General features: G+C 45.8%; 1 protein-coding gene across 5 annotated transcripts in view; it reads right to left on the bottom strand.

Annotated features, from left to right (window-relative positions):
• Positions 1-26,173, bottom strand: part of GRAMD2A (GRAM domain containing 2A) — a 439,501-nt gene that overhangs the window by 64,395 nt on the left and 348,933 nt on the right. For all 5 annotated transcript variants that reach the window (XM_069624655.1, XM_069624656.1, XM_069624653.1 and 2 more), the window contains 2 exons: positions 18,099-18,202; positions 9,141-9,239 (listed from right to left, as the gene is read on the bottom strand). In XM_069624655.1, the coding sequence (XP_069480756.1) occupies positions 9,141-9,239; positions 18,099-18,202 (203 nt within the window). The remainder of the gene's footprint in view (positions 1-9,140; positions 9,240-18,098; positions 18,203-26,173) is intronic.

Below are 26,173 nucleotides of genomic sequence, written 5' to 3'. Positions count from 1 at the left end.
GAGAAATCCTGTCGGGGAAGTATACCAGGAAGTTGGAAGTACAAGAGAAATCCTGTCAGGGAAGTATACCAGGCAGTTGGAAGTACAAGAGAAGTTCTTACAGGAGAGTACACCAGACTGTTGGAAGTGCATAGAGAGTCCTGGCACGGGAGTATACCAGGCAAATTGCAAACCTACAAGAAATGTTGTGGAATAAACAGTGTTTGTTAGAACAAGGAGGAACTTGTGTTACAGAAAGATCGATACAGAATTGTTTTACCTAACATGATTGTTGTGGGCCAAAGAGTCTCGGAATCGGAGGTTATTCCTTCTTCAATCTCCTCCCCTGGGTCTTCTGAGTATTCCTCAGAAGATTCACCTTTTTTCTTCCGTGGGCATGGACTTGCGCCGCTTCTTTTTCTTTTTGAAGCGATATGGGCAAGCTCCTCCAGAGGCCACTTTGCCTGAATGAGCAACAAGCCAGGCAGTGGGGACTCAGAGGAGCCAACCCCTCACCGGGGAAAAAGCCTTTTGGAAGAAAAAACCCTAGAGTGCTTGATCAGCGTGTCCTCAAACATGGATGTTCTTAGGGGGACAACAGTGGAACTGATGTAGGGAGACCACCAGACAAGAAAGTACTGAATTGTCAGCACCTACTAGATATAGTAGTAGCGAGGGAGGATAGCAATAGTATGCTGTCTAGACAATGCTGTAGACAGGAACAAACAAGTTAGCAAAAGAGGAGGTGAGGGTGCAGGGGTTGAGGGAGGCAGCAACTGGAGAGTAAGAGTAGCCACGGCAGGATGGAAAAGGCAGCCACGGTAGATCGAGACATTGAAATCACCAGGCCGATGCCGCGGGGCAAGAGGAGAGAGAGAGCAATGAAAGCGGGAGTGCGAGAGAAACTGCTGTGCACGGCGAGCTGCCAGCGAAGAGCAAAACAGGAGGAAACAGAGTCGGCAACAAGAGAAGGCAATGCAAAAAGAGGGAGCGCGAACTACGAGCGTCTTACAAGAATGACAGATGAGGGTTGCATTGCTCCGACCGGTGTACTGAACACCAGTATAAACATGCGGCGGCCATCTTTGAAAAAGACTAGACCGCTGAACAAACTACAGTTGAAACGTGTTGGAACTGAAAGGAGATGCCAATTTTTCCACAAACTCCAGTGCCGATTCATGACAGTATGACCCCTCCTTATCTGGGATCCACCCAGTTTTCCTGGATGTTTTCTGTGGAACTGACGGATTAGACAGTAGGCGTGTATGTTGCAAATGGGCTCCCAGGTTCTCTTCACCTCTGAATAGCCTTTCAATTAACCAGATATTGTAAAGTTCCATGCCTGTATTGGGAATCTATGAGTCTCGAGACTTCATATTCATCTGGTTCTTCATTCCTGTCTTTCTTACATAAGGATCTGGAAGACAGTTTTTGAGGAGGGAGGTATAAAATACCAGATGAATCCTCTTTAATCTCCCAAAATGCTACGGGATTGCCCTTGGATTCGATCGAGAATGGTCCAATGTAACGAGGGAGAAAATTTGCTGGGATGCACCCATCTGAGTAGGTATTTGGTCGATAGCCAAACCTTAGTGCCAACATCCCAAGATGGGTTCCGTCTTCTTCCTCAGTCTGCCGCGGTCTTGTAGGACTCCTTTCTAGGGTTTGTAGAGCTTCCTTGTGGGTACGATTTAGAGTTTCCAGGAGTAGGTCCATAGATGGTACCTTGGAAGGAGGGAATCCCCTAGCAGGCAAATGTTTGGGGTGGTAACCATAGGTGCAAAAAATGTTACTCATCCGTATGGCAATGTGTATGGTGTTGTTGTATCCAAACTCTGCAAGGGGTAGTAGGTCGAACCAGTCGTCTTGCCTTTGATTACTAAAACACCTCAGATACTGCTCCAACGTGGCGTTCAGCCTTTCAGTTTGTCCGTTACTTTGAGTGTGGTACCCTGATGATAGAGCATGATGGATACCAAGACATTTACAGAGGGTGGACCAGAAAACTGAAGTGAATTGCGATCCTCTCTCAGGCACGATGGTACGTGGAAAGCCATGTAATCTAACTATGTCCTTTAAAACACAGCTGCCGTCAAGGGTCGAAAGGAAGTCCTGTGAGGGGAGAGAAATGTGCTGATTTGGTGAAGGAATCTATGGTCACCATTATAGCAGTATGTCCCTGTGATGGAGGAAGGTTGACAATAAAGTCGGTCGAGATGTGTTGCCAAGGTCCAGTAGGAGGAAATTCTTATTGTAAGAGACCTAAGGGCTTGGTGGTCGAGTACTTGTTTAGAGTGCAAGAAGGACATGTTTAAACATATTGCTTTACATCTTTATTGATTGAAACCACCAGAAATATTGCAACACCAAATCCAATGTTTCTGCTTGACCTTTATGGCCGGCGGTCAGTAGGTCATAGTACCATGATATTGCCAATACCTGCAATTCTTTTGTGGGCAAAAACAAACTCTTATCCTTAAACAGGAGTCCCTTTTTAAGACAAAGGACGTTCAAGCGGTTGGGTGGTACCAGTCTGGTACTTAGTGGTGGCTTGTTTGACATATTGTAAGAATGCGTTAATCTCTCTGATGAATCTCTTCCCTGCTAGAATGCTCTTGTAGCCCTGGTATTTCCCAGAATTGTCTCCAAGGCTATGAGACAGCGTATCTGCCTTGATGTTCTCTTGACCAGGTATGTAAATTATAGTAAAACCAAATTGAAAGAAGAAATATGACCATCTGGCATGCCTGGAGTTTCGACACTCCATCTGTTGGAGACCGCAGAGGTTGTGGTGATCCGTGGGGACCAAAAATTGAAAGGCCGCCTCTTGTAAAAGATGGTGCCATTCTTCGCAGGCTGGGTGGATTGTCAGCAATTCCTTTTTGAGAACGGAATAGTTCCTTTCACTAGGAGTGAGTGTTCTTGAGTAGTAATCTACAGGATGCCCCATTCCGTATCCTCCTTGTAGAAGAATGCCTCCCAATGCGCCCTTTGAGGCGTCTGTCTCTACTACAACAGGGATCGCCTGGTCTGGTTGACGAAGGATGGGTGCTGAAACAAAGACCCTCTTTAGCTCCTGAAAGGCTGATTCCGCCTCAGAACTCCATACGAATTGAACTCCCTTCTTCAGCAGACCCGTTATGAGTAAAACAATTTCAGAGAAATTGGGAATGAAATTCCTACAGAAATTTGCCAGCCCCAGGAATTTCTGGATATCCTTGATGGGCCTTGGTTCTGGCCACTGGAGCATGGCTTTGGTTTTACGGGGTCCATTTGTACTCCTTTCTTTGAAAGAATGAACCCAAGATAGGAAACAGTAGCAGATTAAAATATGCTTTTTTCTGGTTTGACTAGTAGACAGTGTTGTCGCAGACGATGTAGGACTTCAATAACGTGTCGTCTGTGTTCTGCGAGGTTAGAGGAATATACCAGAATATTGTCTAGGTAGACCACCACCGAGGAGAGCAAGCGGTCTGAGAAGATCTTGTCCATGAATCTCTGTAATACGGCCGGGGCATTAACAGGTCCAAACGGCATAACTTGATACTCATAATGACCCAAGGGAGTTTGGACTGCTGTCCTCCATTCGTCTCTGGGTCTGATTCTTAGAAGGTGATATTCTCTGCTAAGGTCGAGTTTGGTGAATATGCTAGCACTCTGGACGGCTTCTAGGACGTCCTTTATCAAGGACATGGGATACCTGTCTCTGAGTGTGAGATTATTGAGCCTGCAGTAGTCTATACAAAGCCTCAATTCCTTTGAATCTTTTTTGGGAATAAAAAAGCAAGAGGCCCCGGCAGCTGACTTAGATTGCCGGATCAGTCCGTTTTGTAGGTTACAATCTAAGTACACCCTCAATGCCCTTTTTTCCGGAAGAGACAAGGAAAACATTCTACCGAATGGTACGGTAGAATCAGGTTGCAAGTCTATGGGACAGTCTTCCTTCCGATGCAGTGGTAGTTCTCTTGGGGTAACGTCCTCTAAGACATCCTGGAAGATTTGATAGTATATGGGAACAGAGAGGACCACAGAGGAGGAAAAGGGAACCATCACACCTGTTTGGGAGCATTCAGTCTCCTGATCCAGTCAAAATTGGGGAGGGGCAGTACTGAGACTGGAACTGGATAGTGTTCAAGGTCCGGTCAATACCCTGGTTATGCTTACACAACCAAGATATACCCAAAATCACAGGAAAATGGACTGCATGAATCAGGTCAAAAGAAATTATCTCCCTGTGAAGGAACATGGAGACTGGAATGGCGCATGTTTCCTGGAAGATAGGCCCTGAAGTTAATGGTGAGCCATCAACCATTAACCACTGGAATGGGATCCTTCTTATCATGTTACGGCATGTTCATCTCTTGTGCCCAGGCTACGTCCATAAAATTTCCTGACGCTACGCAGTCCAACATAACCTGGACTTCAATGGATGCTCAATCCTTGAGAATTAACTGTACACAAAAAACCATTAGCCGATTGTCTTCAGTGGTTTCTTTCCTTTGGGTGTGATTACAGGGACTTGTGCTTTCTTCCCTTAGCCCTGATTAAGGTCGGGGAGACTAGTTTCCCTGGCGACACGGGGGAACTTCAGCACAATTTCTCAGAAGATGTTTATTGGACTCGCAGTACATGCAGAGCCCTTGATCCCTTCACTTCTTTCGTTCTAGAGCAGTTAAAGGAACTCTGGCTGCTCGGATCTGCATCGGCTCATCTGCTGTCGGTTTCTCTGCCTGGAGGGGCATAGGTGAAGGTGTACTTGGAAGACTTCTGAACTTCCTCCTCTCATGTTTCCTTTCCGCCAATCTGTCAGGAGAAGGTTACCAATTCATGGAAGGTAGCTGGTCTGGCAATCCGGGCTAATTCATCCTTTAGCTCCTCTTGTAATCCGCGCCAGAACAAATCTGTGCCGAATCTGGCCACCCGGCCTTGGCTGCCACCTTTTGAAACATAGAGACATAAGCCTGGGCATCAGCAGTCCCTTGTCTAATGTCCAACAAGCTCTCATAGGAGGAGAATTGGACTTTCAGCCCTTCAAAATCGTGCCTTAAACATCTGTATGAACGGATTGTAGTCATTCATTGTCGGATCAGATGCAGTGACCAGGGGTGTAGTCCAAGCCAAGGCATTACCCACTAGATTGGTAATCAGAAATCCCACCTTGGCCATATTGGAGTCATATGCTCTGGGGCAAAAGGTGAAGTAGACTAGGAAAGCATCAAGGAACAGGTTTGATCATCCCGGAAGGATGCTTATTGTCTTAAAGCCATTTTTGGCTCTGAGGTTCTGAACCTCTACAGTTAGTCCCTGAAGGGCAGCTACCAGCTCCTGGTGTTTTTCCAGGCTTGCCATTGTGGATTCTAGCCATTGCAATCTCTCAGAATCTGAGGATATCCCTTTTTCAATCTCTTCACCTGGGTCTTTCGTGGGATTGCTCTGGAGATTTGCCTTTTTTCTTCTGGTCCATGGACTTGCACTTCTTCTCTTTCTTTTTGAAGAGATAAGGCCGAGCTCCTCCGGAGGCCACTTTGCCTGAATAAGCAGCAAGCCAGGCAGTGGGGACTCTGAGGAGCCAACCCATGACCAGGGAAAAGCCTTTTGGTGGGAAAAAACCCTGGAGTTCTTGATCAGAGTGTCCTCAAACGTGGATGTTCTTATGAGGATAACGGTGGAACTGATGTATGGAGACCCTCAGAAAAGAAAGTACTTAATTGCCAGCACCTACTAGATATAGTAGTAGCAAGGGAGGACAGCAATAGAAGGTTGTCTAGACAATGCTGTAGACATGAGCGAACAAGTTAGCAAAAGAGGAGATGGGGGCGTAGAGGTTGAGGGAGGCAGCAACTGGAAAGAAAGAGTGGCCACCGCAGGATGGGAAAGGAAGCCACAGCAGATCGGGACAGTGAAATCATCAGGGGGAAGCCGCAGAGTGAGAGGAGAGAGAGAGAGAGCAATGAAAGCGGGAGTGGGAGAGAAACTGCTGCGCACAGCGAGGTGCCAGGGGAGAGCAAAACAGGAGAAAACAGAGTCGGCAAAAAGGGAAGGCAATGCAAAAAGAGGGAGAGCGAACTACGAGCGTCTTACCAGAATGACAGATAAGGGTTTCAAAGCTCCGACCGGCATACTGAATGCCAGTATAAACATGGAGCGGCCATCTTCGAAAAAGACTAGACCGCTGAACAAACTACAGTTGGAATGTGTTGGAACCTGACAGAGCCACCAACGTTTCCATAAACTCCAGTTCTGATTCATGACAAGGAGAGTCACGAGAACTGTTAGAATAAGAGACATTGCCATCCCATTAAATAATTCAGGGGAAAGGGACCACCCTCTGGATCCAAGGTCTTTTTTATTATGGAGAACATTTATGTTGGATCCGTTCTATTTTTCATTTATGAACACATTTTGTTCTGCCAATACCAGGTTAAAGACATCTCCCTTTTCTCTTTATTATTTTGTTTGTAGTGTGAGGGTCAGGATAGAATGTTTGGACACAAGGAGCGGATTTTGATTTCTGACATCCTGACACAGACATAGCCTTAGTTTTTGTTTTTTAGGGAGGGAAACTCCCCTTTAGAGCGGGGACAGAGAGGCATTTTCCAAATCCATATAAATTGAATAGAAGTCTTTGAACAAAAACATGACAACTTTGTGTCTGGCTTTCATTTCTGACCCTTCACACCAAGTAAAGTCAGGTCTTCTAAAGAGCCCCACTTTGATAAAGCCCTATGCCTAAAAAAGTAGCATACGTGGTTTCTATCCTGATGGGCCTGGCAGCCCATAGGGCATTACACTGAATTAAGAACATCCTTGTAAGACACCATTTATATTGTCTACTGTGCAACAGTTATTTGGCATTGCAGCAACTTCCACACCACATAAGCAACCTAACATGGAAATATGCACAGCAGAGGAAATGTGCACAAATTGACCCAGTTAAATGCTCTACCCAAGGTCATCAAGGAAGGAATGAAAAATATTGTCATAGAAAATAAAGATCCACAGTAACAAATGCTGTGGATATCTCTAAAAGTATAATAACTGAGGGAAAGAGGGGAGAAGAGGAAGAGCGAGAAGAAAGAGTACAGGAACAAAAGGGAAAGGTTTAAGTTGTGAGGGAGAGAGAGAAAAGAGGAGAGGAGCAACAGAAGGGAAATGTTGGAGAGAGTGACGAGACCGGTAGAGAGAGTGATAAGGTAGCAGAGAAAGAGATAGTACCCAGTCTTTGTTTCAGCCAGGGGTGACCCTACTTGCACCCTGACGGGGGTATGATTTCAAATCCTTGGGATGTGTGGAGAGAGGAGAGGAAAGTGAGATGTAAGTGAAAGAAGAGAGAGGCCCTTTTGAACCCGCACCTACCAGAATCACCCACCCTTGGCTAAGGAGGGTACCAATAATGACTGCTGCATGACAATCCATCCAAGACAGATGGGGAAGGAATAGTCTGACAGTGGCTGAATGCTACGCCCTTAAGTGCTGTGGTGCTGGCATTGACTACCGTACTTCAAGGTGGCGGCGGGAGTATTGGACCCCTTAACTGTTCCAGGAACTGTGAATGACTTTGTGAACCATCAGTGGCGAAACCACCCAGAAAACACATTTTTCATTAGACTTGAGGATTGTGACTCAGGAACACGGTCCTACCTTAGACTAGGTATGTCTTTCTCTCTCACTGTTTGTTTATGTTTGACTGTAATGATGAGAAATACTTTGGTTGTGATATAGTTACCCACACCCCACTTTAGGCCCTCTTGGCCTTATTCCAACCACTGTGATTTGAGATACTAAGCCTAGAGTGCCCACATTTTATTGGGTTTTAAGTCTTGTGTTACGTCCTCTGGCCAGTAACATTCATTTAGCAATTCTAGGGAATATTTGTTCACTCACCACCTACCGCTGAGGAGAAACAGAGAAGCCTGGACTGTGGCAGGAGGGTGAAAAAATCAGCCTGAAAGGAACCCTGACCGAGGAGGGGAGAAAATACCCATTAGATCTGAAGAGAGTTCTAAGAAAGCCAATGTCTTGGAGGGACTTGATGAGAATGCAGGGAAACCCAAGGTCTCAGCAAGAACTTGAATGAATACTTAGAGACCCATGTTTGGGGTGAGACCCAAAATGAACGCAGAGAAACCAAAGGCTGAGGGAGGCCTGAAGTCAAGGGTGAGAAACCCAAGGTCCTGGAGGGATCTCCATGGGCTTAAAAGTATCAGAGGTTGGGGAGAAACCAGTGCTCTGCGAAATGAAAGCTGAATGGAAGCCTGACCAGAGGAGCTTGAGAAGCCTACAACCTGTGAAAAGGTCTGGAGATGTGTGATGAAAACAGATAGAGTAGCGTGGTCCAGACTATGAGCAAACCCTCCCAAGAGAGCTTAGCTGTTTTGTTACATTAGATCACGGTAGGCCAACTGAGACCAAGATTTCTGAACTCGTTTTCCGACCATCCCTTGAAACATTTTGGGCTTTAGGTTTGGGTTGCCGGGAGGCTAAAGACTTCATAAGGTTAGCAATTGCAAAAACATTTTGCTGTCCATCTCATTGGGTATTACCTCGCAGAATAGGGTGTGTCAGGGAGGGACAAAGACTTGAAAGAGTAGGTTAAAAACGTTATGATTTGTGCATTAACCTTCAGAGGTGTTTGTAACCTGGAGAGACCACCATTTGCGTTGACCCATTGTTCACACTGTTTAATTTTAAAAGGTCCTTGTTACATTTAAGTGGTTCCTTGTCCCTGTAGCTTTATAGTCAGACGCCTTCACTAAAGTAACCATTAAACTCATTCTGTTGAACCTCAATAGCTTGTGTGAAATAAGTTATTGCCCGGCCTGACCACAAATTGTACCTGCTAAAATAAGTGCTAAATATATTTTCTGAGTTAGAGAAAGAGAGCCTCATTGCAAACAATTTTGAGTGGTTCTATTTTTTTGCTAGCACGAAATTGGGGGGTTATAACCTTGCAGAAAATTGATTAACTTTTGTGTTTTACTTCCCTTAGTTTGCATAATATTTTTTAGCGAGGCAAGTTCACAGACACACAAGCCTACATTCACTCCATCACTGGGTTGCCTTCAGGTCTCAATGTTGAAATAGCCCTTTTGTAGATGTTCTAAACAGTTGAACTATCTCAACGGAGATGACAGCAATGCTAACTCCAACTGCGGCCATACCTTCCTGCTGGCAGTGGTGGTGATCGCAATTCCATTTGGAAGAAGCCTTGCCGTCTTGTGCTTTTTCACCAGCTGAACGGAAACTACAGGGATAACCACCTAAAATAAAACAAGCCAAAGAACAAAAATTGTCAAAAGTAATAAAAGCCATCAGAAGTCCCATTCAATCATTCAAGATATACTCTCATTAATTCACCTTTCTGATTGATTTTAATCCAAAACCTCCTAAAGTACAAATCCAACACCCTTCAATTCTATCTACAGCAATATACCATGTAAGGCCCACTACACTACATTTGTCAATCTACCCATCTGCCCCCTCAGACGCACCCCTTTCTACTCAACTACATAACTCCCCACTCACGCATAACCTGTTATGACATAGAAATATGAAATGCATTTTGAAATATGGACTCATGGTGGGCCTTATTTTTAGATTGTCTCTTTCTGTGTTCTCTCCTTGTCTGTTACTCTTAAACCATGAGCTGGCCTTCAAGAATCACAACTCACAGACTGCTTTCTTCAGAACCTAATAGTGGATCTGTGGAGCTGACTCATGAAGGGCACAACTTCCACCCACGATATGTTTTAGGACTGGAGAGAATGTGCATGGATCACATGGATATGATATGATTGGTTATTTATAACGCGATAATTAATACCCCTGCGTTTCTAAGCGTGGACCCAGGGATCGAACCTGTGTTTCTCCTGTTGTCTTGCTTCCAAGGCGAGAACGTTGCCCCTGAGCTATCCTCCCGAGACCCTGAGCTAGCCTCCTGAGACCGAGGTGCACTCGGCCTGCACTGAGGTGTGCAAGAGGCTGTGTGCAGGAGCACATGGGCTGACAAGGTAGAGGTGTGAGGGTTTTCACACTCTTGAATTGCATGGGCCTGAACAAGTTTCATGTGCATGGGCTCATGCACGGTCATCACAGGCCCATGCACCTACTGGTGCAGGTTGACACACTACCTCGCAAGCAGGCTCGTACACCCAACATTACCCTCCCTAGTAATCACCCTTGTGTTCACCCACGTCTCACGTATGTGTTGGCCCATGTGCACTATCACTTACATGGTCCACACACGCACACACACCTCCGCACATATGGGCCAATAGGCACCTTCACATGCACCTCGATGCTGGCCAAAAGTGCATTGTGTATGTGTGACCGCATGTGCCCACACCCCAGATGGGCATGGGCCCATGTGCAGACACATGGGTACTTCTGCACATGTAGGCTCATGCGCTCCTCTGCATGTGTCAGTCCATATGCACACCTCTATGGGCAGGGATACGTTCACCTCAGCGTGGGTCCATGTAAACGTTTATGGGGACCTGTGTGTGCACGTACTCCTCCAAAGATCTTATACACACCTGTGCGGACTATTTACTACAGCTACCATACCACCAACTGCCTTTAGATGCGTGTTTGTCCAATGCCTGACATAAGGTATCCAAGACCTTGCTTTCCTGTTCTCAGATAAAGCGAACTCTGCCAGTGCAGCAGGTTCATTGTGGGTTCATATTATGGTCCGGACATGTAGCGGTCAATAACTACATAAGTCACACATTTGACTTTTTTAAGCCATTATGTAACTGGCATAATGTCTGTAACAACCAAACTGCTTTCAATTCAACAACAGCAATATCGTTCAATCTGTGGTTTGAGTTTCAACATTAATCTGTGATGCTCAAACAATCAAGCCGGTTGCCTAATTTCAGTGGGAGATAGTAGAACACACAACCTGCCCTAAAAAATGAACATTGAAAGTTCTCTTACTGACTCATCTATGCAGTCCATGGTTTCATTTTTATTGTTTTAAAGGAATATGCTTCTATATAATTCTAATGTTGCTTGGTGCAAGTTACTTGCTTGTATGGCTTGGAGGATCTATTTTGATAGCCTAAACTGGTTTACGTAGTTAACGCTTGTCAGGTTTAATTAATGTCATCTACTAAGATTAAAATAAAGGATGCCCTTGTGTTGGTGTATGTTTAAGGCTTCACAGAGAGGTCTCTATTGCTAAGGCTCCTTCGTCATGCAGTCAGATTCCCTCAGGAAACAAACCTGATTCAGACCTCCATTGTGGTGTACCGCCTTAAGTGTCTGACCCTTCTGGATCTCATAACGCAGCCACTTAAAGGTACGCTTTGCGATCCTGTGGAAGAGCCCCTGAGAACCAATAGCTCTGAACAAAGTGGCAACTGGCCAGGTTACTCACCCCAGGATTTGTGCCCTCAATGACAATGAGTCCCCCTGAGGTGGCAGTGCACTGGCAAAGAGTATTCACTTAGCCTATATAACCCTTGAACTGGACGTTCTGCCCTGGCAAACTTATTTCACTCATGTCCTGCACATCACCTGCCTTGATGATCTGAATCGAACAGTGTCTTCTAGCCACAAATGTTTGCGCTTGTGCCACGACTCGATTTTGGACCTGGATATTTGACGTTTGGCCTTAATGTACACTATGGCTATATTTCTGTTATCATCGTTATTGTTAGAATACTGATATATCATCATTTCACTGTGATGGCTGCTTTTCACACTACTTGTCATGAAAATGATGGTGCCTCTGAATATCTCTGGGTTCACAGTGACATCACTTACCTACATGCCTGAATTTTAAATCTTATTGACTGCTGGGTTTTTGCCCACTTGCCTCATGACTTATCTTCCAAGTTCCCTATTGCGCCCGGTCCCTTCGAGTGGTGGCACGTCTGTCTGGATCTTAAGTTGGTCAACCAGTCCCAAGGCGCAGGACCCTGTAGGGATGCTCATGCTTACTTGGGTTTTACAGGTCCTCTGAATTTGCCCACGACAGACCAAGTATACATCAAGCCAGCAGCACTACATCTTTCCTCCCCGGCAACTGGTTTGGTATGTTACACTAATCCGGGCCTTCTGTTTATGGGACTAGCAAATGTCATTATTACTTGTCCACCAATACCATTGTAGTGATTAATAATGTCACATTTGCCTTTGACCCCGATTTTTCATGTTTCCAGTCCTGGTATGCAACATATTGTGGAACCTATTTCCTTACTGGAGGCAACGTTAGCCCCTGGCTGCACATTAAACGAGATGGGAGTTTTTACATGGGGTATCTTCTGCCTGCAGTGCATCATACTCCCACCTACCCCGCTCAGTATCACCTCAGGAGAAGCGCTCCCGGGGAAAACCTTGTTGCTAGGGTAGGATATCTCATATATACAATGGAGGACCTGTTGGGTAAGTCAACCCCCTGTAACATCCATAACTAACATAATAACACAATGCAGAGAGGATATTTTTCTTTTTATGACTGAAAAACCTAGACTGTATCGGTCCCCGAAGAGGAACTCAAATGTCCCTTGTGTGTGCCACAAAATCCCTAGATGATGGTGGTGGGCTGCCAATCTAAGGAATGACAGGAAGAAGCGGACTCTGTTCTAGTATGCCTACCTAACGGTGTTTTTTTCTGTAATATTTTTTAATTAAAAATGTTCAGTGCACAAGGTACTTTTACAAAATATTCAAATACAAAACATTGACAAAGTTATATCAAAAATGCAATTCATTTTTCGTTACAATTTAAAGGCGCACGCAAATCATCACTCTAAATTATCAGACAAAGACTACAGCCTTTCTCTACAAAATAAACGCCAGTGCTTTCAATGTTAGCATCTAGACGCCTCGACCCTCCAATTCATCCTTCCCGCACCAAAAAGGGGGGCGTAGCACAGTTTTTTCAGAATGTCCTACCCGGTAACCACCAGTTCCTCTACCTCTAGGTGAGCTCCTTCCATCACCTCATCCAGTCCAGCAAAGATAGTAATCAAAAACTTTACCAGTGCCATAGTGTGTGACAGGTGGGCAGTTGTCTTAAGTCTGTGCCATAGGTCAGATGCTAGAAGACCAGTAGTGGAATTGACCAAGGGAGTAAATATTGCAATCCTCTCCTTCAAAACCCTGTGGCATTACATCACAAAATGTTGCAGCGACTCAAATTCCCCTCCATACAGTCTGTAGAGTCTGAGCTCCCTTGGGGATCCCCAATTTAGGCCTCACCACATCTAGGGTCAGCAAACAGTCCAGTCTAAATTTGAGGTACCAATCTCTGAGCTTCGTTTATGGGAATTCTTTGACAGAGTCTAAGCTCTCTCTGTGGCAAATACCAAGCTTCCTGCCCAGCATACATTTTTAGACGCCCGTCTCTATACCTTAGATTTTAATAGGCCATCTGAAACCGGGCCCTTCAGGTCCAATTGTTCCATAAATGCCTCACACCTATTTTTAATTGTGCGCAAGAAGGTATTGAATCCCTTCCCCATGGTGGTGTTCAGATAATGGTCGATCTGTGGTTGTTCAGCTCTAGCCATCTTAAAGAACAGTGTCAGGCTGTGCTTCATCACTTGTGCCCACCATGACACCAACCCATCTGATTAGACTCACTGGAACGTTGGTTGGGAGCCCCAACACTCTCTTTAGGGTCCTCCATTCCTGAATGTCCAGGAACTTTCTGCTCTTACCCTGAGTCAGCTCGGCTCCGTACAACACAATCGCTGATATCTTGGCCCGGTAAAACTTGATTAGGGGCAGGAGGGAGAATTGAATAGAGACAAATACGCCCCCACTTTCTCTTCCATTTTTGCTTCCTCCACGATTAGGCATCTTTGTTTGTGAGAGACAGAAAAACAAATGTATTGGAAACAGTCCGCTTTCTTGATCCACGTCTCATTGATTGTCCACCTATAAGTGATCTGTTTCATCCTCTTACTACACGTCATCACCACAGATTTAGCTGGATTTACTGTGAGATGGTTCTCAGATAGGTAAGTAATGAGCCCAGTCAAGCAGTGTTGTAGTCCTGCAGGAGTGTAATCAATAAGGACTACATCATCTGCATAGGCAATACAGGCCATTGACAACTCCCCACACTTTGGGCAAAACCCCCCGCCCTCCTGACTTAGCTCCCTCACACAAATCTGCCAGATTCAAATTGAACAGAGTGTGTGCGACAATGCACCCTTGTCGAACTCCCATAACAACAGAGATGGATCTAAAAAAAAAACGCCCCCCTGGCTTAGCTTCCTCACACAAATCTTCCAGATACTAATTGAAGAGACTGGGTGCGACAATGCACCCTTGTCGAACTCCCTTAACAACAGAGATGGCTCCAGAAAGGTCTCCTCTGCTGTTTACCCTTACTTTGCAGTTGGTGTGGGAGTATAAGATCTGGATCATGGCCAGAAGGCCTGGTTCAATACCCCAACTTACCAGCTTCTTCCATAAATGTGGAAGATGCACGTTATCGAAGGCTGCAGAGAGGTCTATGGCTGCTACATACAGATTTGTAGGCACCCTACAGTTAACCTCCGAAAGACAGGCATGGAGGACTATCTCACTCTGTAAGGTGCCCACGCCCCTCCTGAATCATGTTTACAATGGGTGTAGGCGATGGGTAGCCTCCGCCCAGGATCTCAACTCTCGCAGAACCATAGTGGCGAAGACCTTGGAGGATGTGTCAATAAGTTAAATGGGATGATAACTTATTATTCAACGTCCACCAGATACCACGGGTATCTTTCTTTACAAGCTTTGCCACAGACCCTCATTAATATGCATATATTTCTGTGTTTTCCTGTGTCTGCACCAGAGTGTTCATTTCCTCTTTGCAATCTAACTTGTTATTCATGAAAGATTTTTTTTACACTCCTGATTTCTTTTTGTAGCAGGCATTTTCTTTCTGAAACTTTGCTATAAAATGGGCAATTCTTAATATCTAGAGTTGGACTAAATGGTCTCCCGGGAGCCAAGGCCCCCGTTCTTACCAGCTTACTTAGTAGTTTGGGAAATTAGTCGGGTGCAGCTGCCCCCCTTCTATGCTGAGATTGTTCCACCACCGGGCAAGCCTGTTATTGATAGTCACCACATTGGAACTGCGCGGGACCAATCTCCCTCCTTCATGGCAAATTGATAGTAGTCTATCACCCATATATTCCATTGTGTCCAGCGGGGGGTTGCCGCTAGTACCATCAACAGGAGGAGGGAGTGGTCGCTTCTATGGGTTTTTAGAATCTGTAGATCTCTCAATCTAGTCAAATCGAAGTTTTTCATGAAGATGTAATCCACCGTTGAAGATGTGATTGAGTTGGCCCAGGTTGGGGTATCTTTTAGCGACTTTTCCCCCGATCAAATTAGATTGGGTGTAACCCCATCTTGACCGGAAGTGCGACCATTCCCTCCCAATGCTGGCCCTTCTCAAGGTCCCAACGTTTAGCCCACTCTTTTCCCTCCCTTCAAGCTCAGCAAACTAATCGGCTATCACTGTACAATTGCAATTAAAGTCCCCTCCTAAAATGATGGGACCGCCCGCACCCTCATTTGCCATTCATGTAGGGCATTTTCAATCTCATTCATCACAGTTTCAAAATCCCCCGTCAGTGGATTAAAGTAGATGCTGATTAAGAGATATCTAGTCATAGCATCGAATGCCAAAGCATTAAATGCCTTACCATCTAACAAAAAGTATCTAATGCAGTTTTTTTTAAGGTAAAGGGAGTCTATAAGCAGTTGATCTGCTTTCGTTTGCAGGCAGTAAAGAAACACTCGCTGTGCGAGGAAAAAAAGACTACAGCAAACACTCGACAGCACTCCGCTTCGCTCCGCTGGGGGTGGAGTCTGTAACCAGTTGATCTGCTTTCGTTTGCAGGCAGTAAAGAAACACTCGCCGTGCGAGGAAAAAAGACTACAGCAGACACTTAACTGGACTCTGCTCACTCCGCTGGGGGTGGAGTCTATAAGCAGTTGATCTGCTTTCGTTTGCTGGCAGTAAAGAAACATTCGCTGTGCAAGGAAAAAAGACTGCAGCTTCACAAGTGCACACAGCACACTCACTCAACTGCGCTCTGCTGGTGGTGGAGTCTGTAACCAGCTGATCTGCTTTCGTTTGCAGGCAGTAAAGAAACACTTACCGTGAGTAGAAAAAAAGACTACAGCCAAACGAGTCCACACAAAACACTCGACTAAACTCTATAACTGCACTTTCTGTGATGAATATGCACTCAAATGAACTTGTTAAAATATGGTTCTGAACTTCGGTCTTTCCAACATTTATTAATGACCGTTTAAATTCCATAAATTAAAAATAACCCTCATTTCTATAAAGCAAGACAGGTGTAGGTTATTGATTCGACTCCAATTTAGTCGATATCACCCCCCACCATCCCTTGTGAATTGTTCAAGACAAAAAAGAGGTGGAGGAAAGAGGTCTTCCGAGAAGAGATGAGGTGGAGAGAGACGGAGAGGAAGTTGAAGGAGCACATAGAAGAGGTGTAGAGAACATCAAGGTAGAAGTGGGAGGAGGAGCTAAGTTTGGTAAAAGAAACATTAGAATGGAAGTAGGAGAAAGAATAGGTTGATGGAGATATTCAGGAGGAAAAGAACAAGGAGGAGATGAGCGAGAGTGAGCATCAAGGAATAGTTTGGAAGGAAACGAGAGAGAGAAAGAACATTTAGGAGGAGATTGGAAGGCGTTAAGAGATGAGACAGAGGGAGATACTGAGAGAACATCAAGGGGAACGGAAGGGGGCATGGGAAGGAGGTTGAAAGGAGTCACCAGTAGAAGGTTGGAAGATATGCTAAAAAAGAGCGAGGGGGCACCCAAGAGGAAGGAGAGAGGAAGGCAGAGCAGAGAGAAGTCAAGGGAGAAGGGTACATGGAGGAGATTAGGAGGACCATAGTTGGAGAGTGTAAAGGAGATAAGGTGCACATAAGAGTAGAGTGATCTATAGAGAAGTTGTAGAGTTTCAGGAGGATGCAAAGCCAGTTCTTGACAAAGATGAGCCTGGAGGATGTGGTGGTTTAAGCGCCTGGCAAAGAATGGAGGCAGTACATGCGCAGAGACATATTGTAGAGGAGAGGACAGCCGGTGCAGGAGAGGTCCGCCTAGGCACAATTTTGTTGCAACCTGTCAAGAAGAAAAGTGATGATGGGCCTCTTATCTAGGAGTCTGAGAGAAGGAGGTGGCGACAAAGCTGCAATAAACCCTCTAAATACACTCACGTTACCAGCCTCTCGATGGAAGGTCTGAGGTTTTGACCACCATTATACTGCCCCGGATTCTACCCGTTTGGCTCTAGCATGTGAGTGGGCCGCAGAGACCAAGAAAAAAGGGGTCTCCCCGGGTATGAGGATGAAAAGTAGAGGACCAGAGTCTACCGGAAGCAGAGACCAGAAAAAAGTGCAGGTGACACTTAAAAACCCCAGGACTGTGAGTGACTGAATTGATCAAAAACAGCAGGACAGGAAACCGGACTGAGATTTACAAGGTTAGCCTCAAACTGTTAAACCCAAGGAGAAGCAATATGATTGTCCAGGTTTTACGTTGCTTTTTCCTAGTTTTGCCCATGCCTGTTACTAGCCCTAATACACATTTGTTAAACATACACCCTGATTCCTGCCCCATGATGATTCTTCTCAGTTTTGTGAACCTACCCATAAGGAATGGATCCGGCCCATCTGGTCGCAGCACCCATTTCCCTGTGATACTTGCAGCATTTTCTTTAAGGGGGGCAATCCCCCTATACCCACAACCAACTCCCACTAACCTTAAAATCATGTTTTACTTAGTGCCGAATCTGCCCGCTCTATAAAATGCTGCATAAAAAGGCAGGGAAACAGCCATTTCACCAAATGCAGTGAACCGGCCGCAACGAGGTGGAACATTAACATCTAAAACATACCACAAATTCTCAAACAGTGTCTAAGATAGCTCTCAAAGTTAAGTGCTTGCCTCTGTGTGCATCTTGCAGTCACAGGTTTAAATCCCAGCAGGGCTGGCTTGGTCCTTTTCCATGCAGAGGTCGATAGGTACCATTGAGATGTGTAATAACAGTTGTTATTCATGCCAATAAACCATTCAGTTTGTGGTGTGTGCCATGTAAGCAGTACAAATTATGATTACATTACATTACCTTGATATCTTTCCCAAAGAGGTTGGCATAGAAACAAAGCCAATTCTGGGAGATGTAGAGCCGTCCCTGAATAAGGATCTCTCGCTGGAGGGCACAGGAGTACGCTGCAAGAAGCACACACCATAAAGCACATGGTATGGGAACATCATTGAATTATCACACTACTAACAGGGCTATCACATTCTTCTCTTGGTGTTTGTCAGGCTATGCGTTCCATTCATTGACTACGCTCTACTCCACACCTTAGCTTAGCACCCGGGACCACACTTGGGCATTGCATGCTCTTGCCCCCACCCGGTTTACCACACTATCCTGAAAGCGGGAAGTTCCCAGATCTCACAAGTGATAAGGGCGTGACTGTCTGTCCTGAATTCCCACAGGAAAACATTTTAAAGCGGGCAATTTTGGTGATCCATCGCCAGCCTGGGTTGCAGTGCAGCCCGCTCTAACATGCCCTGGCTATTTTCCTTGAATGTCTTAATTGTTCGTTTTGGAGCTGGGCACCCAACACCACCAGTACACAGACCCTCAAGCCTAGTGACCCCGTGAAGCCCTGGCCCTGTTATTGACATTTACGGATCTCACTAAAATTGAACCAATCCTCCCTGCATGCTACTGAGGCAGTGGCGGATTTAACGGTCGGCAGACAGACAAATGGTGAGCGGGCCCCTGTGCCCTGCCATACCTCTTCCCTTCCCAGTCTCTCTCTGAGACACACGTTGCAGTCAGACCCGAACTTCAGCAGATGGTCACAGCGCACTGTAATGGAGGCAATGAATCTATTAATGGGCGTTAGACGCCTGCCGTATGGTGCACAATGCCCACTATTGTTAATCACTTCCCAGTTGTTCGCTGCAGCTCGGAGCAGGGTGCTCTGACTCGGCAGTTTACCTCTCGCCCTTTCCCCTCTCCAGAAACGCACGCTCCTCTGCTCTAGCAAGTGTTTAATGTATTATAGTTAACAAATAATGCAGATTTAAGCAGACCTGAATTCTGCTTGCTGTAATATTAGTTCAGGGCTGGATGTCTGCGTTGGGCCTTTAAAATCACAACTTAAATAAAATGAATCATGTGTCCCTAAAGTTCATCTTTGCGCAATTCCGCCCACTTTGGGGGCCCCGCCTCCAGGACCCGCCCACTTGGGGGCCCTCTGTAATTTTTCCCACGGGGCCCTTTGCCTTAAATCTGCCACTGTCAGGGGAGTTGTGGAAAAGACCCGGGGCTAAGCTGATGTCACAACTGTTGGGAATGGGGGCTAGCTAGTCTTTTGGCTGTAGCTCCTGAGATTCTATCCGGGGCTACAACCAAAATATCAGAGCCTATAGCCCCCCCCAGCAATGCCCCTGGCCACTGTACTGAGGTCCTTGCCTTGGGGACGGTCATCTAGAATGGAGTGCAATTAACCAGTATCCTGAACCAAACAATTTGACACTCTGAATTTCTCATCAATAAGAGATATGTACTGTAGGCACCACTGCTAATGACACTGCCCAATACACTGGACAGACTATACAGATATCACATCAACCAGAGATATGCACACAGTACCCACCGCTGCTAAGGACACAGCATACACATAGGACAGACTACATATATGTATTCCTCCACCCGTTCACTTGATGCACGCAATTCTTGTTCCACACCTAAAGCCTAGGACCACGAAAGGTACTATAGCAGGAATGCAACGGAAAAGTTGCAAGTCATCAACCCCCCTCCAGTAAGTCCAAAACCTACATCTACATTCTAACTACATGTCTGCATCTGGAGTTCCTGCTAAGCAAATCTTCATGACGCACATTTAACATCACCTATCACAGAAGATTCAAGGTTCGAAATTGAGGGGAGCTGGGAGCTAGTTAGCTCCCGCTTGTTGCCTAGGCGAACCTGGTTATCATTATACCAACAGCTACCAGGAGTCACCTTTTCTTATTCAGGCCAACTGATGCTGAACAAAACACTCCTATATGAATTAAATAAACATTAGGACCCATTTATAGGCGATTTAAAGTACAATGGGTCATAAATAAGGGACAACATGATAAGTTTGCATCTTACATGGAAGCTAGATTTGCCGTATGTTATGCACTAGACCCTGGTTCTCCGGTTGTAGCTCCTGGTCACTTGTTAATGCTGGATACCCAGAAGCTGGTTTTAGCTTCTGCTTATGCCATCGCAATTCTGGTCCCTGAAGACTTCTTGACTGTATCTAAATACCAGTGTAGCACTAACCAACGTCCCAACAGAACGGAGACGTTTGCACTCAGAAATAGCATAGATAAATGCCAGTGGATATTTCAACTATGAAACTATGTGAGGAACTCATGGTGGCAACATTAAGACAGACAAGGAATCACAGACCAAGGGTGTTTATTGAACAATGAATGCTGTATGCAGGTTGGAACGCCTAATCTAAACCTAAATCTAAGATGGGAGCAAGCATCAACCATCAAATGAAAAATCAGGTAGTCCTAGTGGCGTTGTGTCAAATAAAAGGGCCTATTCTAAGAAACCTATTGCCAAGCCTTACACTAATACAAAAGGGTATGGGATAGTTCTCAAGAAAAGAAAGAAGTGTTCTTGAATAATATGTCAAATTGTGGGTGCCTGGGTTTCCCTTCCCCACGTTTTGAGCACAGTGTAAGGTGGGATCTTGGGGCACAGTACAGTCTCAGGGTTCTCCAGCATGAGACAACAGTTCTAATGGCAGCTCTCAGGACCATCAATGGCCAAATCTCATCTCGTTTCACTTGAAAGTCTCTTGCTTTCGAGGACCTGATGTCTTCAAATTAATAAAACAAAAGTTTATACCGGAAATGAAAGTTTGTTTCTTGGTTTCACTTAGGGTGAGGATTCTCCTCCTTTGGGTACCCCTCTTCCAGGCGCTAACCCCTCTCGAATCGTATCCTCCCTCGGTCAGGTTCATTATGGTTTTACCTTCTTCATAAATCTTAATGTATTTTTAAACAGTTCCAGAGGACATCTCTCGGCTGAGTTCACGTTTGTCAACACACTGTTTCTTGGGACTTTAGACTTTGCCCCTCTTGGGATTCGCTTCCCTTGTTTCCTCTCAGTGTGAGATTCACTTCCCTTTCTTTCACTTAGTTTGTAGATCAAAGTCTTTCGATTGTGCAGGGATTTTGCTTGACACTCAGTAGGACCACTTTGACCTATTTCGCCGGCTCTTTGACAGCCTTCTGGTATCTGTAGTTTTTTTCATATGGGTCTCGACCAGAGTCTATTGAGTTAGCACCCAGGTGATGCTGGTTTCCCTCTGCAGCTGGTTTCCCCTTTAACACTTGTTACAGTTCTTTTACAGTTCATAGAACTTGGTTCAAACTTGCCACTTTGCGATTTTCACTCAACACAGCCTGGTTCTTATCATTTCCCTTTTGACTCACCGGCTGTGATGAACAGCTTGGCTTTTCTTCTTCTTTGGGGTCAAGGCCAGTACCACAGTTGCAGGAGCTTCCCTCGCTCCTGCTTATCGGCGTAGGCTTGCCCTGTGTACCGTTTACATCTGCTGCAAGACACTTGTGCTATTGTTCGTGGTCTTAGGCTTTCTTTCTCCAAATTCTGCGGGTATGGGACAAAAAGGGCAAGGTCACTTTCCTCATTGCCACCCTCTCGATTCCTGACGCCTTTCTCCTTCTCTTGAACTGCTGCGCCTGATTAACAGTCTCGCCGTGCTGTCTGCGGTGCTTGTACTGTGCTCTCTTGCTCCACATTTTATCCCTGTGGGGAACGGAAAGGGTCATCAGGTGTGTGTGATTCTGATCAATTGCCTGACTTTGCCTGACCCTTGTTTTGGGACATGTCAGGTAAACAGCTCTGGTGTTAATCCGTTCTCTGGTGTGTCGTGTGAAAGTGTCTGTGTTGGAAAGGGGGGGGGCATGGTTTTGAATGTCCTACGTGGTACGGGGAAAAGGTGTTGAAAGAAGGGGGATACTGTCAATAGTGGGGCTCACCTGTGATTCGGTGTCTGATTCGCAGGAAGATATTTCAGCCTCAGCAGATAGCGTCGTCCGGTCCGGAGTCTTTTTTTTAGAGAAGAGATACGGTCTGTTCCGGGAACTCGCCACAGTGGTTGTGTAGGGAGACAGACAGCAACCAATGCGGAGGACTCCCTGCACAGCCTGTTGAGGGGAAAAAGCCAGTGGCAGAAAAAACCCCTGAATTGTTTGAATGCGTACAGGGCTGGATGGAAGATCTTTCAGTTCCGGGAAGGAAACAGTCACTGAGGTGCGTTAGAGCAAGCGCCCCGAGAGAACAAGGGCAAGAAGGTCCGCAGCAGAGGATCCGGAAAGTCCCAGGTATCAGATCCAGCTTCGATCTCCGACAAGTTCCTTCATCCATCCAATAAGGATCGACAGCAGGTAGGGCGTAGTGGAACACAGGAGGAAGGCCAAAACAAACTACAAGACAGAGCCGTGAAACCAGACGTGATACAGCAAAGACGCTAATGAATAGCACCGGAGAAAAGGACCATAAGTATCGAAAATAAGGAAAGGCAGAATACGGATGAATTCACCAAATGTTTGCGGAGAGAGAAAGTAAATGGAAAAGCCAGAGGCTCGAAGGAGCAGTAAACGTGGCAAGTTGAAAATAACAGAGCCGGAGGAAAGGCAGTCCGAAAATGCCGAGAAAAAAGAGGCGGAGTCACCTGAAAGTGCAAAGTCAAGCGGAGGTAGAGAAACGGAGGAAGGAAACAGAAAGAAAGAAAAGATTCCGAGAGTAGAACCGCTAAAGGCTGAAAAAGAACAAGGACGCTAAGGAAGAGAGAATCCAAACGGGAGGTTATTACACAGAGGGCACGGGAACCGAAGGCACCAGTGTAGCGAAGAACAGGAAACAGTTGCAACGCAAGGAGGGGGCGTGGCTAACCTCAATATGAAGAGCCCAGAACGTAACAGCTAGACCGCTGCACAGGGCGCCGTGAAGGGTGCCTTAATGGCGCTTCCATCGCGTCCAACACTTCCATCGCCCTGTCCCCATGACAGTATGCCCCCTTCTAGGGGTACCTACCCCGGGTTTACCGGGATGAAGGGCATGAAACTGCCTTACACATCTGGGAGCTGAAATACCTGTCACAGGTTCCCAGGAATCTTCAGCCTGAGAATATCCTTTCCACCGGATCAAGTACTGAAGTCTGCCTCTGTAATATCTGGAGTCCAGGATCTTGTCTACTTCATAGACTTCTGGGTCAGGTTCCCGGCTCTTTATCTGGAATCTTTTTTTCCGGTGGTGAAGATCAGGGATAAATGACTTCAACAAAGAAGAGTGAAACACTGGGTGGATTCGGCTGAGTTGATGAGGAAGTTTTAGTCGAAAAGCCACTGGATTAATCCGAGCAGTGATTGAATATGGACCTAGATATTTGGGGGCCAATTTTGATGGATGAGTCCATCTGGGTAGATACTTGGTAGAGAGCCAGACCTTATCTCCGACTTGCCAGTTAGGATCTTGGGTGCGGTGTAGGTCTGCCTGATGTTTATATCGGGCTCGACTTTCTTGCAGATTACTAACAGCCATCTGTTGGGTCTTGTGTATGTTTTCTAACAGGGAATCCACCGTTGGCAGGTTTGAAGGTTGGATCTTATCCAGCGGAAAGGATCGGGGGTGTTGCCCATATGTGCAGAAGAAGGGTGACATCTTGATGGCTGAGTGTACTGTATTATTATAAGAGAATTCGGCTAAGGGTAGGAGTGACACCCAGTCGTCTTGTTGATTATTGACAAAGCAACGGAGATACTGCTCCATGGTGGCATTGAGCCGCTCTGTCTGTCCATTTGACTGGGGATGGTATCCAGAGGTGAGAGCTCTTTCAATCCCTAGCAGGCCACATAACGTCTTCCAGAATGTTGAAGTGAATTGTGAGCCTCGGTCAGATAGGATGGTAGTTGGAATACCATGGAGTCTAATCACGTCTCTGAGAAACACCTGTGCCATCTCCGGAGCCGAAGGTACTCCTTTCAGAGGGGTGAAATGACCCATCTTGCTGAAACTGTCGACCGTAACCATGATTGCAGTGCATCCTTGTGATAACGGAAGATCAGTCACAAAATCCGTGGAGACATGTGACCACGGAGTAGTTGGAAGTCTGGGTTGTAACAGTAGCCCTGCCGGTTTAGAAGGGATTGTCTTACTTCTGGCACAGATAGGACAAGAACTAACAAATTGTTTGATGTCGGAAAGCATGGACGGCCACCAAAACATCCGTCGGATAAGGTCAGCTGTGGCAGCGAAGCCCTTGTGCCCTGCGATCCGAGAATGGTGACCCCAATGAAGGACTCGTTCTTGTAGTCCGGCAACAGGTACAAAGAGTCTTCCTTGATGGAACCACATTTCTTCTTTCTTGGTTAGTTTGTTCTTTACACATTTGGGAAGAGGCTTGAGAGCCTCTATCGAGGCTTCTTTTACTTTCTGAAGAAACTTGGAAAGTGAATGAACAAATCGGACTTCTGGGAACATATCTTCTCCCTTAAAAGGTGGACTGGCAAAAGAAGAAGGACTCCTGGATAAGCAGTCTGCCAATATGTTCTTGCTACCTGGAAGGTAGGTAATGTAAAAATCATATTGAGCAAAGAAATAAGCCCATCGGGCTTGTCTGGAGTTCCTGCACTCCATTTGTTGTAACACCTTAAGATTGCTATGGTCTGTACGAATTTCAAATGGGTGTCTTGACCCTTGAAGTAGATGTCTCCATTCCGAGCATGCCTTTTTAATGGCCAACAGCTCCTTTTCAATTACTGAGTAATTGTACTCACTGGGGTTTAGTGTGCGCGAGAGGTAGGCAATAGGGTGTTCAACCCTGTTGAACTCTTGTTTGAGTACTGCCCCCAGGGCTCCCGCTGAAGCGTCCGTTTCAACAATGAAGGGTATTCTTTGATCAGGTTGTTTTAGTATGGGGGCGGAACAAAAGGCTTTCTTCAATCCTTGAAACGCTTGTTCCGCAGTGTGATTCCAACTGAAGGGAACGTTCTTTTTTAGAAGAGTAGTGATGGGGAGTACTTGTTCAGAGAAGTTGAGAATGAACCTTCTATAGAAGTTGGAGAGACCCAAGAAGGCTTGTACCTCTTTTACAGTGGAAGGAGAGGGCCATTCGAGAATAGCCGTGACCTTCTTCTGATCCATTTCGATGCCTTGTTCAGATAGGACAAATCCTAAGTAGGGTACGGAAGGCACAGCAATAAGACATTTTTCGGGTTTAGCAAAGAGTTGATGGCGCCTCAGTCTCCTCAGAACCTCGGCAAGATGTTCCTGATGTTGATGAGGATGGCGAGAGAAAACTAAAATGTCGTCCAAGTAGACAATAACTGAAACAAACAATAAGTCACCAAATAGATGGTCCATAAACCTCTGGAAGGCTGCCGGGGCATTGACTAGACCAAACGGCATAACTCTGTATTCAAACAGTCCAAAAGGTGTACGGAAAGCCGTCTTCCATTCGTCCCCTTTCTTTACCCTTAAGAGGTGATAGGCACCTCTTAGGTCAAGTTTACTAAACAGGCGTGCCCCTTCGACTGCTTCCAGTATGTCCTTGATCAAAGGCATTGGGTAGCGATCTCTCACAGTGATCTTGTTTAGTCCTCTATAATCGATGCAGGGGCGCAGCTCACTAGTATCCTTCTTGGCAATGAAAAACAAAGAAGCTCCAGCTGGAGATTTAGAAGGCCGGATCAATCCGTTTTGTAGGTTTTGATCTAAATAGATCCTTAAAGCTTGCTTTTCGGGTAAGGTCAAGGAGAACATGCGCCCAAAAGGGACCGAAGTCTCCGGAATCAGGTCAATAACACAGTCTTCCGGACGATGTGGGGGTAGATCCTTAGGTAGTCGATCTTCAAATACATCAGCATACTCCTGAAATACTGAATGGATATGATGGACCTGAAGAGTGTCAGAAATCACCGAGGGGCACGAGACAGCAACTCTTTCTGTTTGATTATGGAGACAACAATGATGGACACAAAACTCCGAATCAAATCTTATGGTGTTGAGGGACCAGTTTATCGTTGGATTATGTCGACGTAGCCAAGGGATCCCAAGAATTACAGGAAAATGTGCTGCTCTTATGACAT

The sequence above is a fragment of the Ambystoma mexicanum genome, chromosome 11, assembly GCF_040938575.1.
Source record: "Ambystoma mexicanum isolate Mex_15411 chromosome 11, UKY_AmexF1_1, whole genome shotgun sequence".
NCBI classification, from domain to species: Eukaryota; Metazoa; Chordata; class Amphibia; order Caudata; family Ambystomatidae; genus Ambystoma; species Ambystoma mexicanum.
Note: the sequence above shows the minus strand (reverse complement) of the source record. Positions and strands in the feature narration are given on the sequence as shown.